Source organism: Magallana gigas, chromosome 3 (genome assembly GCF_963853765.1).
Source record: "Magallana gigas chromosome 3, xbMagGiga1.1, whole genome shotgun sequence".
Taxonomy (NCBI): Eukaryota; Metazoa; Mollusca; class Bivalvia; order Ostreida; family Ostreidae; genus Magallana; species Magallana gigas.
Window position 1 is genome coordinate 44860532 of NC_088855.1, and position 15393 is coordinate 44875924.

General features: G+C 34.2%; 1 protein-coding gene across 1 annotated transcript; it reads right to left on the bottom strand.

Moving 5' to 3' along the window:
* Window positions 1–7213: 7213 nt before the first annotated feature.
* On the bottom strand, window positions 7214–13899 carry LOC105342208 (retinol dehydrogenase 12). The gene is made up of 4 exons (XM_034443082.2): window positions 13646–13899; window positions 10465–10707; window positions 8456–8761; window positions 7214–8225 (listed from the first exon to the last, which is right to left on the bottom strand). Exons 1-4 carry the CDS (start codon window positions 13827–13829, stop codon window positions 7843–7845), a joined length of 1116 nt encoding a protein of 371 aa, XP_034298973.2. The 5' UTR covers window positions 13830–13899; the 3' UTR covers window positions 7214–7842.
* Between the last annotated feature and the right edge of the window lie 1494 nt (window positions 13900–15393).

Below are 15393 nucleotides of genomic sequence, written 5' to 3' on the forward strand. Positions count from 1 at the left end.
ACACCTCACGTGAAAAACTATTCTCAACTGTTCAACACATATCAATTCCTTAATATTTTATCACTTGTGTTCAAGTCAAGTGATCACTTATCTCAATCACTGATCATCTACAAGTATTTCAATCATCGCTGATGTCACTGAGGAGACTTGGAATTCTCTACTTGATCTCCATAAACATCAGGGTGGTTCTGCCCACTAAACCTTCACCGTTGTATAACCAAGTCAAAATGCTAAAAAAAATTCCTGTAATAAGTACACGAACGATATGTAGGCAACATTATTATGGTAACATTATTTTTATAACATACAATAAGAATATAAAAAAAATGTATCCAAATGATATGTTTACAAAGTTGAATTCCATAACGACCTGTAAACAGTAACAAAATCAATATGGCGCACACTTCCTGTCAATCAGTTCCGGTGTTTTCCGTTGTTAAAAGTGTGGATTATCTCATTCTGTACACACGTATTTTAAATCCGTACACTTTCTCAAGTAAAAACATCAAGAATGTTGTTTTCTAATTCGTCCATGATATTGTTCACAGCAACAGATTCCTCCAGATCAAAATTGTCAATGCAATAACCCAACACGGATTACTGACTCAAACTAATAAATCTCATTTGTAGCTTGAGACAAAACAATGTTGGCAGTGGCTTAGTCAGAATGACTCTATCTTAATATTCTAATTAATTTTTCATGAAATATTTTTTTTCTAATTATGCACAATGGTACGTCACACTGAATAGAGGAATTACGCAAAAAAATTGTACTAAGCTGCATTAATTTTTGTGTGCCCATTTTTAGTTTTGTACAAGTCACACAGGACCTAAAGAACATGTCACAAATCTATCAAATGTTTAAAAAGTGAATAATGAATTAAGTATTATAAAAAGAAAAGTATATAATATAATTCATAAAACTGCTTGTTTCTGTCATTTTCGACTGAAATCTTCCGCACGAGAAAATAGTTCCCCCAAAACTCGTTTGTTCCTTGAATTCAAGTGGATTTTATTTATGTTCTGTTATCATATGAAATTATGATCTAAATTAATAATCATGTTCCTTTAAAATATAATGAACATCTGCGCAATGAAACCAAATCGTAAAGAGTGAGATACCTTAAACGATAAAATAATCATACTTACCATGGTCTGCTTTTAGTACAGCAAATCTTGAGCTGCCCTTAAAATGTTGTCTCATTTGCAGAGAATTATGGGTAACCCGTATTACAAAATTAAAGGGCCACGAAGCTTGAAAAGTGCTAGTATATAAGAAACATTAGTCCCCGGTATTTAGTGTATAACCTAATGCACGAATTACCTAGCCATAAAAGTAGATCTAGAGGGAATCTCTATTTACGCTGGCGTATATGTTTCCACTTGCATTGCACAGGTTCATAGAAGTACGTACATGAGTCATTCATAAAATTTAATAGTCTTTTAACAAATAAATCAGACATGTTCATGTTTTCAACACACGTGCGCTTATTTCTCAAATCAAGTTCTCCTGAACAATTATTCTCTTTTGAGAAGTGGTCAGGCATAACCTACATCCACTTCTCTTCGCAAGCCCTCATATTTTGATTCTGGAAAACGTGTAAATGTCGGAACCAAAGACGGTCTACGCTTCGACCGATGTTTCGACTTCACTTTCCCCGAATTTTCGTAACAGACCTACCATTTCTACATTTTAGGCATTAATGCATCCATATATCACAAACAAATCAACACTTACCCGCTGTCAAATCGTTTTCTCAACTCCTACATCCCGGGTTTAAATTATGACATCGTTTGCTATAGGTGGTTTAAAACATAGAAAATTTACAGTCGGAAAAAACGGAAGATAGTGTTCCGATGGTAGACTTTAGATTAAAGGTATTTTTCATATAGTTTAAAGAGGTATAAAGAGTAGTTTTACAATAAAAGACAAATTAACAAAATGCATACGATGAAATAAGTAATTGTGTCACATAAAACAATAAAATCCCTTTATTCTAATCTTTCTTGTATGCTATATTAATCAGTGTTCGTTGCAATGTTTAAAAACAGATGTAGAGCAAAATTTGTCACCATAAAAGATGGTTAAAAAGGGAAGAAATACCATTTTGTAATTTTGTGACTCAGTATTTTTTTCTACATTGTAAGATAAATTAGATTCAGTTACGTTTTCGACATTAATGTCTTAAATGGGTTTCCAATTTTATCCGAAACATAAACATTTAATCTGCGCTGACCTAGATAAACAATGTGATACACAAAATTTAAACCCGGGATGTAGAAGTTGCGAAAATGGTTTGACAGCGGGTTAGTGTTGATTTATTTGTGATATATGGATGCATTAATGTCTAAAATGTAGGTCTGTTACGAAAATTCAGGGAAACTGGAGTCGAAACATGGGTTGAAGCGTAAACCGTCTTTGGTTCCGACATTTACACGTTTTCCAGAATCAAAATATGAGGGCTTGCGAAGAGAAGTGGATGTAGGCTGTGCCTGTCCACTTCTCAAAAGAGAATACTGAACAATGTGATTATAAGGTTACTATGATATAATTGTACATCGGTTTTAAAGGAGAATGGTCAAATTTTATATTTCTAATTTCATTCTTTACTATGCTGTAGAAATGCATTTCTAATGATCAACCACGATTAGAGTGTTAGTCGTAAAATTATAAGCAAGATACAGAGCTCACAGTTCTTTGTTATGTAAACAAGACTCGTGTCCTGTTTTTGTTAACTTTGGTTTAATATACCGGTAAAGGTTCTTTTAAATTTTGGGTATCTTACTGCTAATTCATTTTGAACAGTCGCTATTAATTAAATGTTTGTCGATTTTAGGTTTTATTGTGGAGTTTCCTTTTTTACACTCCAAATGTAAACAAAAACATGATTTTTGGGATTGTTTGCAAAATTCTGACCCTGTCCATTTTTGGGAGTTGATTTTAATCAACTCTCCTATGCAGTTACTCAGACAAACCGAAAGTGAAACAGTGTTTGGACCTCAGCACAAATCATCGCTGCTGACAAGACTTAGTTCTTGAAAATAATTGATAAATTAGGTGTAATGTATGCTAAAGCATTGTTTTTTCAAGGAAACCTATTTATAAATACCTTGAAAATAGTAAGATTTTAAATGGTACGAACAATTTAGATATTTTTTGTACTCGTATGTATTCCTACGCTAGAGTTCAATATAGTCTCGTTCAACTCGACGCTCGGCTGTCTCCGTAAATCTCCGACAAGCAGAGAGTACCTCTTGCTTGTCGGAGATATACGGTGTCAGCCGAGCATTTGGTTGAACGAGACAAGAGTTCAATATTGCTTGGATCCATACACTTTTCGAGAAATATTTCTATTACTGATACATAGTTTGATTGAATTAATTTTATCTTTAAATATTATTTCACATGATTCATATGGGGGTTTCTTGACATTCTTGTTGAAAAAGTCCAAAAATTCATATTATAAAAATGTGCGTAATTCAAATACAAAGTAGAAACTACATGTACTTGTCATGCAAAATAACATATTATTGATTTTGAAATAAATAAACATCGACAAAATCAACTCCCGTCAGTTCTTCAGTACTTTGATTAAATCTGGTATTCATATTCGAACTCGTTCAAACTTCACCTTAGAAGGGCCTAGAAATGCCACCTTGATACTGTCATAAATACCTGGCACAGTGTTAACGCTATGTTGTATGACCCGCATTAAACAAACCTACTATCATTGTTTGTGTCTACCATTCTCATATTAATTCACACCTACTACAAAACACGTTGTTTATAGGAACATAGTTCGTGACACCAGACATCGTCTGATTTTCAACCTTGTCGTAGAAGTTCGAAGACAATGCGACCGAAAGTTACGAAGGAAAACTCTTGTATCCTAATAGGAAAAACGAATTTTTAGAATGGCGTATTTATATGATAAACTGAATTCAAATTTTTATGATCAGGGGATTAATCAAGAACAATTGTAACACGACGATCATAGAGGTCATATTTCCATTTGTTGCCTGACGTCATGCTTGTTATACCCTTATACTTCGTTAATATTCTTCTATCATGATGTCTTACTTCCTGCTAAATTATAAGAAAATTATTGGCTAACAGCAGTCACGTGGAGACAATGATACATTGTATATGTACAGTCATACATAGAGTTTTATAACGTGACTGTGTTTATTAGGGATAAGATGCTATATCTGGCCTGGGGTTTTTTTCATTCAAATTAAAACTTTTAAAACCTAACTTTTTACTGTTATTATTCATTATTTGCCATTTATACAATGACAGTCGGTAAGAGCTCCGCCGCTCTCGCCCCGTATGGAATTTACTGACCACGTATAAATCACATTAGGAGAATACAAACTTTGTAACAATAAAAAAGAGAATTCTTTCCCATAATAAAGTCCAAGCAAACAAATGTTATTTCAACTGGTCTGACAATTTTGATGTTGACCGGTCTACTGGTCAAACATCAAAATTGTTTGACCGGTCAAAGCTAATTAATTTTCGTCCGACCTCACAGGAAAAGAAATAAGCGAAGTTTAGTGAATAAAGATTTGTCATTTGGTACCAAGAATGGCGTCACAGGCTTTTAAAGGAATATATTTTAAGTGAAAGGTATAACAAAACAGTGGTTGACTGGCATTCGGGCAAAATATGATTTTTGGTCCTGAAGGTCAAAATGGAAGCTCAATAATTTTCACTTTCAGGTCCAACTATTCATGTTGCCCTCCTATCCAGTCAATAACAGTATAGTGGTCGCTAGAATTTTATTCTCGCCCAAAACTGATATTATAGTATTTCTAAAGTTGGCTATCATCTATACTACTATATTAAAATAATAGACTCGAATTTTTGGGCTTTAAAACCGAGAAATCGGAAGAGTACTGTCTTTTGGTTTATATATTTTAAAGACATTGGTACTTGAAGATTACCAATTTGTTTTTATTTTTTCTTAATCAAGCTTCGCTGATTGATAATCATCGAGAATTCCTTTTAAAAATCCTGAAATCATCTGGATTTTTTGGATTTCATAATCTTGCGCATTCGCGTTACATTCACAGTAAATCACGGAGGACCCTTTAGTTTATGTTTCCACAATATCATATTTGCATGGATAAACTCAGAAACGATATTACAAATACGTGTATTTTCATTGAAAATTGGTCATATATTCTGTTCATCAAAGGAAATATGGGAGAAAACTCTAACTCTGTACATTTAATATGAAAAATCCCGAGAGTTCCGAATATCAACATGGTGTGTAAATTCGAAGCGAGTAAAAACGTCGATGAAAAAGTGTTGAATTCTTCATTTATATGAATCAAATTTTTAGATGAAAAGTATCTACAGCTTTAAAATGGTTTGTTATGAATAATTTGACTGTTATTTTCAATGCAGCTGCATTAATTTTCTCCAAAATCGTTCCCGAGCGATTCTGCAATTTTTTGCAACATTATGGGTATATGGGATGCATTTTAACTGTTGCGAGACACAGTTAGACTATTCTAACTAAGCAGAATGTAGTGAAATTAATAGCATTATTGTAGGCTTAAAGCTCGGGTAGATAAATGCCAACAATAAGGTGTGTCGATATCTGTTTCGTAAATGTCCGATATCATATGCAATGTCAAACTGTGCTTGCAAGGGTCAAAGTCTAGTTATTAATAATGTGCGATATACTTAACCGAGATTTACATTTGAAATCAATAGAAACGCGTAAGTTATAAACATTTGGTTCAATATTTTTTCCTCACCAGTGTTAAGGAAACCTACCTATGTAAAATACAGAAAAGTGTGAGTATACTTGTAGATCGATGAGACTATGGAAACATGATTTGAGGATTAAAATAGGTAGGTGTGTAACTGGATGGTAATTTAACAAGTATAATAAAATAAGTGAATGCGATTAAAGATTTTTTTTTATTATTCATTTGTGCAGTATATCGTAATTTTACAAACAAATAATTGAATAACACTTCTACTGAAGACCAAGTGTCTTCGAAGCTTAACAATTATTTTGTAGTAAAAACTACAAAAATTTACAAAATCCAAATAATTCAGAAAAATATTTATATTTTACTAATATACATTGATTGGTTACAAAATTATTAAACTTTACCATGTTTCTAATTTATAATTGAATATCAACTATATCTGATATATTGTAAATCTTATGAGATACAATGTAGTTTTATGTTTGAACTTCACAGAATAAAGAACTGAAGGATTATTTTTAATTAGTACGTGTTACGTGCAATTACACATTATTGTTATATTATTTGAATCTAATCTTAATATTCCACAACTTTCTTTGTCACTTAATTATTGATATTTTGACAACCGCTGTGTAAACGGTTAATCGAGCACATCTTCACCATGGTAGTAATGGTTGGGTTCTCCACGGGGATGAGGAAAACAGGTCCTTCTATGTTTATCACACATTAATATATATTTTTTATTATTTTTGTCTAGAAATAAACCATTGAAAAAAAGAACTAGAGGCAAATAGAAAAGATTTTCATTCGGTGTAAATATTATGAATATTTTTCAAATTGTATTTTATTTTTTAAGCGAAAATCGATGTCGGGTGTACTATAGTAATCAGATATAACGTCTTCTTCATGTCAAACCTGCTTTTATAAAACCAAAATTTATAAATTAAACAGATAAAAATTGTCCAAATATAGAACAGTTTGCATGAATTAATTTTTGCATAGCCTCCATCACCATGGCCCACTAAATGAAGGAGCAAAGAGGCAAATTCGAAAGCAACTGAAATTTTTCGTGAAAAAAAAAAATCAAAATGTCTAAAAATAAACTCGCGCTGGTGTCTGGTTGTCCTTTTTCTTGATTCGTTTCAGCATTTTTATTTGATAAACACCACATTATGTACAGTAAACAGAATTCCAACAAGAAAACAGCTTACATTCCGGTTATCAGGAGAACAGTGGCTGTTTTTGTCAATATTAGACATAGCATTACAAATAACGAAAAAATGCAAGTGGAAACAAAGATTAGATAACGAAGGTTCGTGCTTATTTTCACGAGTGTCAGTGTCTTTGCTGAGCTCTGTTCACTTTTAAAGTCGCAGGAAGATGGTGGGTACTCTGACATAATAAAAAGATCATCAGCGATATGTTGTAAAATCCGACATTCCTTACGCATACTCTAAATAAAAAGTCAACACTTTAATTCACATTATCTGCTTTTTATTTTTAATAAAACTGTCGGCAACAATAAAAACACCACTCTGGCTATATCACTTATGGAATCTTAGAAGTTGAACATTGTTTTACTGGCTTAAGATAACGTCCGATAGGATATCCACACGTGAACGCACTTCTAAACGTCGTCTGTAACAGCGGCAAAGAAACACAAACAAAACACATTCCTTTATCTAAATCATTTAAATAACCGAGGGTTTATTAACCCAAAATTCTAAGGCTGAAAAACAACCAGACAGGAAATTGGCATCAAGATTAATCTCTTAATCTCTAACGTGTTAGGCCTTCACACATTTGCTTCAATTGCAAAACATGGCACTAAGTGAATCTTGCTTTTAGAGTTTAAGAAATGATAGAAAACTCTTACATAATTTAAGCTTTTTAATAAAGTACCGGAACTGTCTTCTGTGGGTCTGTACCCAATAAACAATTGGAATTTCAAAGATTTCTTGATTATAATAACTTTAGCTAAACTGTGATTTATAGAGAGAAATGGACGGTGTTAATTAATCAAATAGATGAAGGCGCTTCACACTTCATTTCCAGAGTACCATAAACTGGCTTGAACAAAATGAAAAGTTCTTTGCCCTATGGAACATATTTTTAACGATCCGATCGGCTATTTGTTTCTTTGACCATCTGTCTTCGGTTCACCGACCCCGCTTCAGTTTCGCTATTTGATAAACTGTTGGTGGCGGCGGATTGCGATTTATTCTCGGGATGCGTTTCATCTAATCCACACAAATGGAGACTGAGGAGCCAAAGATTTTTGCAGACGGCTTTATCTCTCACGTAGTCCTTGGTAGGAACGACTCTGCAGTTTTCAAAGAACTTCCCAGACTCCTCCCTCAGTCCATCCGCTACGGCACAGTATACAACAGTCTGACATCCATCATCTGAAGACTTAAACATAAATGCCGAAAACGCACGTAAAATCTTACCAAACAGACCCGGATACCGCCTCAGTACGCTTGTTGCTACGCAACCTGAAGAGGACAATCATTTTCATGTTAAACATTAATAACGTCGTATGTTCAATAGTCAAATGAACCCAGCTTATTTTTATAGATATCATAACTCATTTAGTTTAAATTATTGAGTTTTGAAAGAAAATGAAATTAACGAACAAAAGGAATCTTCGAATACTAGACGAATCTGGATTTAATAAATAAAACTTATACACTATAACACACCCCACTCAATTTTTTAGCAATACCTGGATGTACAGAAAACGTCCATATGGCTTCCCATGACCACATTCGATGTGCCTCCACTGTAAAGTGCAGAATAGCCAGCTTGCTCCTACTGTAGGCATCCATCATATCGTAGTTGACCAATGGCAAGTCATTGAAATCTAGTTTCCCTTTAACGTAGTAATTGGACGAGAGGTTGATTATTCGGGAGGGGGCGCTTTTCATTAGCAGGTCGTGCAAAAGGTAAGTCAGGTAAAAGTGTCCCAGGTAATTGACCCCGAATGTCCTCTCGTACCCATCTACTGTAGCTGCCTTCGGACCAAAATATCCTAAAAGGCATTTGTTTACAAATTGAGAACCTTTTATGCACAAATAAAAAATGTTTTATAAACAAAATTAATTACAAATAACGGTATTTTTACGTTAACCTACTTCATTTTTGGCTCACCTTAGATGAAAACTCAAGTGAGCTTTTTTGATCACACTTTGTCTGTCGTCCGTCTGTCCGTCTCTCCGTTAACTTTACACATTTTCAACATCTTCTCCGGAACCACTGGGACAAATTCAATCAAACTTGGCACAAAGCTAAGGGGATTTCAACTTGTGAAAATTGATGATCACACCTTTTTTCAAGTGGAGATAATTAGGAATCATTGAAATTTTTTGAGAAGTTTCTGAAAAATCTTCTTAAGAACCATTTGGCCAGGAAAGCTGAAACTTATGTAAAAGCATCTTCAGGTAGTGTAGATTCAAAGTTGTGTAAATCACGACCCCCGGGGTAGGGTGGGCCACACAAAGGGGGTCGAATGTTTACATAGGAAAATAAAGAGTAAATCTTAAAAAATCTTCTCTTCTGAAACTGATCGGCCAGAAAAGCTTTAACTTGTGTGGAAGCATCATCAGGTAGGGTATGTTTAGTTTTTTCAAATCATTACCCCCTGGGAGTTGGGTGGGGCCACAATTGCAGGGGAATGGGGTTCAAATTTTTACTTAAGAATATATAGGGAGAATCTTTATAAATCCTTTTCTGAAACACGATTTGCCTAGAAAAGCTGTAACTTCAGTCAGTTCAGATTGTATAAATTATAATTTGTCAAATATATAATCTTCAGAAGTAGGGTTATGCCACGGGGGGGGGGGGGGGGGGGGGGGTCCAATTTTACAAAGGAAAACATTTAAATTATCCACAAAAATTCAAATGTTATTATAAATTGTTTAACTTACATGCAAGCGTTTTGACATATTGTTGATTCTTTAAAATTGTAAAGACTCTGGCCCCTGGACAATTCTTGGGCCTCACAAGGGGTTCGAAATTTTATGTAGACTTAGTGTTTATTATCCATCTATAAACAGTTGTTTAAGATTATCTCGAGAACTGCAATGCTCAATATGTGATATGACTGTAAAATCATCCTGTTACAAAGGGGTTCAATGATAAACATGAAAGTATTATACGACGTATTTTGTATATGACCCCATAAAGCTGATTTCATTATGTTTTGTTGCTCAAGTGAGCAATGTGGCCCATGGGCTCTTGTTTATCATATGGTGTTGTAAACAATATGTACTGCTGATGTAATTCCTACACTTTGTTAAACAAAGAGATTGCTTTAAAATCATCTTTTATTATTAAACCTTGTCTTCATCTTAATTCAGAAAATTCGAATTGCGTGCAAATTATGACATGCACTATATTTATATATTTTTTCTTTTTACCATCACTGTAACACTCACAATTTCACAAAGTAACATAAAATCGGTGGGCTGAGGTAACAGGGTTCTTTAATATTCCTATTTCTGTCATTGCTTTTATAATGAGAAACGTATCATTTTAGCACATTTTTTATGTCGACTTAAAGTTAACCATTCAAATTTTAGTCGGTGGTTCGCAAATATCGTATGATCAGAAGGGAAGTTATTTGTCTTTAAAGATTTTTTCCCTAGACAGTAGCGCATGTGTTGATGTTTTGTAATTCAATGAATTCAAAACTATCTATAGCAATCTTGACAATGTATTCTGTGAAAGACCTACCGGCATTGTTAATTAGAATGTTCAGTTTGTTTTCTTTTTCCTTGAACTGCTTTACGAAATCACGGATGCATTGAAGACTGGCGAGATCCAGGTACAAGGCCATGACGTCGCCATTCCTCGTCTTTTTACTAATGGTTCTGGCTACAGCTTCTCCCAGCTGCTGATTGCGGCATGCCAGGATCACCCTTGCTCCACGCAAGGCCAGCTCGTGTGCAGTTGCTTTTCCTATTCCAGAAGTTGCACCTGTTCAAGATAAAAGATCGCTAGGGCATTTATTTTCTAAAATTAATCAGCTTCAAAAGCCACTTTTTTTCCCGAAGATACTTTTAACAGCGGAAGGGAATTGTTGGTTGCATAAACATCCCGCTACGTTTTTGACAAGTTTGTTATCTTAGAGGTGTTCTGGTGATTATTACCTGCAAAATTTGTTGTTCGTATAATTAAAACATGGATAAAGGAATTCTTCTCAAGTATGCATGTTTCCATTCAGAAAATATCTTAGTGCTATAACACGCAGTTCGATCCTGTCCGGGGGGGGGGGGGGGGGGTCCTTAATCAATTTTTGGAGGGAGTCGTTTGTTGCATTCTATACATAATTTTTTTCTCCATATTCCATTTGCTTCCCTTTTGGTATACTGAGCAGGCAAAGCAAGTAAAGTAAATTGTTGTCTAGCGTACCTAGCAAATGATGAGCTCATATCCCCGTCAATCTATCAACTACATGTAACTGGACAGAATTATGATACAAGGAATGAACTTACTCAACTGATATGAGACAATCCTCTCACACATTTATTATCACTACTTACTTGAACAAATAGAATGTAAATTATATTATGTGTATGCGATGATTAGTCAACATCAGTTATCGATAATTGCAAATCAATTATCACTAGACACTAATACTTATGATTTTGAATACTTTTAAGAAATGCAAAAGTTTTAGCGAAGTAGAAAGCGATGCTCGCCTTTTTAGCATCCGGATAATAATCAGCGAGTCCATCCGTAGAGGAATTTTCCTTTTACTTTATAAAGTGACATAGTAATGCACTGTCAGATGAAACGATTCTGTTACGATTCTAATATTTTTTTTTAAACGAAAATATGACAATTTGGGGAAAAGTTTGAACTGCCCAAATGTTCATAATCTAGACAAAAGAAACATATTATAACAAGTAACAGGTCAAGTATAACGAGGTTCAATGTCACATATGCGCAACAGGTTGTTTATATTTCTGCATGGTGTCTATAGCTAGTTGCAGCAGGCGGCCTGTTGAAAGAAACCAATGTCATGTTTCATGTTCTTTAAAAACATCTCATTTTCAAACAAAAGTTGATATCACGTGACACAGTTGAGCACCGTTTTTCTGAATGATAGGTTATAATCGGATAACTTACAGATTGTTTTTTTTTCCTTTTGATCTGTGAAGAATAAAACTGCCACTTTAAACACGATTGCGGTGGAATGATATTAACTATTTTTTAAAAATAGAAATGTTCGATTGAAATAGTTTATAATTGTCCATTGAAGGACAGACAACCTGTCACGTGCTTTGAAACTTGTTCTAGCTTCTGTTACATTTCACCAGTTAACACGTCTGTTTATTAGTTTATTTATATTGAAAACTTTAAAGCACAATCGGCCGTGCTGTTGTTTTTATTGATTGTAGATCGATTTTAACAAGACGTTCGACTTTCAGTAGGACGTAGCTACCTATTTCTTGCGTCAAAACAAGGTTTCAAGCGAAATATAGGCCGATTGCGTAGTCTTAGCTCAAAAGCCAGACAAATCTTGTTGATTTCAGAGAGCCTATGCTGAGTGGCTGACGATGAAATAGACAGGCCTGTGTCACATTGCTGCTTTACACAACTATCCAAAATCTAAGCTCTTGTCAAAATGGTTTTATTTCACACCCGGACCAAGTTTTACATTAAATTCATGTACCGTTGACGTCAACGCCTTTGTAGAGTGATTTGTTCATCCAAACGAATTTAAGCCGATACTTTACATTGCACCTCCAGCGACACTGGCATACACGGTGTGTTTTGATGCAAAGTACACACAAAATAGAGCAAACAAACAATCACATTCACCCCAAAATATCAAAATTTGATTCCTGCATGATGGACAAGTGGAATTAGTTGTGCCTTTGATAATTACGTAATATGTTTACGGTCCAACTCTTCGGACGAGTGCAGCATAAGTTTTAATTAAAAAAATATAAGTTCATCTAAAACAAAATTGGAAATATGTTTTTTTTTATTTGGAGAATACATCTTCATATCTCCTCACCATGTGTTCAACGTTAAACCAATATTCTTAAGGTACTACATACAAATTGAATTTTACGACATTAATTTCTAGTTGCCCCATATTCTTTTCTGTCTGTTGATGCATTTTATTTGGTCACGCATCTGCTGCAAGCCAGACACCGAATAGTGAAAACGTACGCCTGTCTGAAATTTCCGCATCAAAATAATATCAATTGCACAGTTCAGAGCCATCAGACATATATACAAATACGCGATTAAACTCACCCTAGTCACAGCAGCAATCCGAGATAACCGACAAGAATACTCTACTAAAAAATCGACGTCTTTGTGTTGCATAATTGAAAACGCAAAATTCTACAAGGAAGGTTTTACAAAACCAAGATTTTTATGACTTGAATTAGACAAATATAAGATTTCGCTGTAAAGTCAGAAAACTTTTTCTGCAACAATACCACAGGCAGGTACACCAAGGGTGAATAGATTTAATGTATAAATGATAAATGAAAGGGATCCCCTCTTATTCACTGTAATATGTTAAAGTTCTCACCATTCCTTGTTTGTAAACTTAGTATTTATTTTCCTCCTCGCGTGTAGGAGTAGCAAATGATATATAGTACGTAAAACAAGACCTTCCTTGTAAATGGAATAAAATTCCCGTTCACAACAAAAACAAAAGGCCGAGATTCCTAATACGTTTATTATAAAGGTTATCCATTTAGGTTATATAAAATTATATATAAATATCGCAATTCAACTTACTTCACGCGATATTTTTAAAATATCGGAGTTCTTGATATTGTAAATACGATAAAGTAACATATGAAGATTTAAAGGCCATAATAAACAAGCGTAATTTTTGTAATTTATAAAAATTTGACTTGATGTATCAAACAGTAAATATAAATACCTGTAATAAGAACAGTTTTTCCGTCTAAACGATTTTCGCTCTTGCATTTTACGGTCCAGCGTAAATACATTCGCCAGAGGAATATTCCAAGTAACACAGAGGATAAAAAAGTCGTCGAAATGATGACAAGTGTAAAGCTTTGAACACCTTTGGCTGGAAGGGGTTTTCTTGTAACGCTATCCATCGTCGGGTTCTACCAAACACTGTCCCTCTCTTCCGAGATCTGTGCTACACACAGAGTTTTGATTGCATAATATGTTTTATCGTCAGCTGAGTTGCGAGTTGATTGGTAGATATTTTTACAATCATAAACTTGATTCTAACGTGAAAGTTTTATTTCTACAAAATACGACAGTCTTCTTTACACTTACGCTAAAATATGACTGTAAATAATATTGCCGTCACGGGTCCTTCTATTCAACAGGTTCTGTGAACGCAATATGAGATGAGGATGAGAATTTCATTCTGGTTTTTAAAAATGTGCTATTTCTATGACTGAACTTGTTATTTTATGTGGGCTAAATTGTCATGTCATTATAGGCTTTATTTACATCCTTTAAACGAAGTGCTCTGTGTAAAGAGATAGAAAAATGTTCAATTTTAAAGCTGAATGATTTGAATTTCTATATTTCTCACTAACAGTTTATGGCCAAAATATCTAATTTTAAAGTTAAAGGCAGATCTAATGAATAATTTTGTATACCAGTATCCTTAATCTTTAAAAGGAAAAAAACGAAGCACTGAACTTCATCTCAACAAAACAGTTTGTATGTTTATTTGAACTACTGTGAAAAAATACAACAGTGTAGCTATGGTTTAATCAGAGCCTCGGTGCTGAACGGATTTCAAGTTTGTTTCTCAAGTTTGTTCAAATCATAAACCAAAAGCAACCTGATTTGCTCATGCGCGGACCCAGAAAATTTTTTCAAGGGAGGGGGAGGGAGGGATGGGGGATCAGGGGCATATTTCCGATATTTAATATCCGCCCCCTCGACCCCCTAGATCTGCGCATGCCTGATTGATCTGCAGCTAAAATCCTCATGTAAGAAAATGCAGGTATTATATTTATGTCACTTTTAATATCAGATGCGCAAGGAAATATTTCGTTTGAGGTAAGATTTAAACAGAAAACAGTTACTTGGTGGAATATTGAATTATTTGTCCGAAAATGTAAAGTTTTTAATCGAATATCTCTATGTCACGTGATTCTTTAGCAATGCGATATATAGAAATGCATAGGATTTTGGACGACAGGTACAGCGTTTCGTTTATATTATATGAAATATTTATTGAAGTAACATCAATTTTATTCAACTTATGCCATACAATTATGTATTCGTATACATATATATGATATGCCAAATATTAAATATCTGCAGCGTTTCGTTGTTAATTCGACACAGTGTGTTGTTATTTATTAGTTTTCTAGTATTCTTTCGTTTGAAAAGTAATGAATGGGTTTAATTAAAGGAGAAAGTAGGTTTAAGGAACTAGTATATACTTTGCTGAAAGTAAGGCGCCATTGAAGATATGATTCTACAGGACTTTCAATAAACCACGACAGAAGCCTTAGGGAATGGTATAGAGGAGGGTCATATTTGTTTGACCACTTAACAAAAAAGTGACGGGGGTGGCTCAGGAGAACTGACCAATCTATAAGTAACACAAGACAACACGCAAAACAGCATCTAAATGTAATTATGATTTGATGTAGTGATTTCAACCAATTCAAGTATGATATGGGATGG

Excerpts from the sequence above, each read along its gene's own strand:
- LOC105342208 (XM_034443082.2), bottom strand. The coding sequence starts at position 13,829 with ATGGATAGCGTTACAAGAAAACCCCTTCCAGCCAAAGGTGTTCAAAGC. Across the intron at positions 10,708-13,645 it reads AAAAACTGTTCTTATTACAG|GTGCAACTTCTGGAATAGGA; the intron begins GTATTTATATTT and ends TATCTTGAACAG. Across the intron at positions 8,762-10,464 it reads CATTCTAATTAACAATGCCG|GATATTTTGGTCCGAAGGCA; the intron begins GTAGGTCTTTCA and ends AATGCCTTTTAG.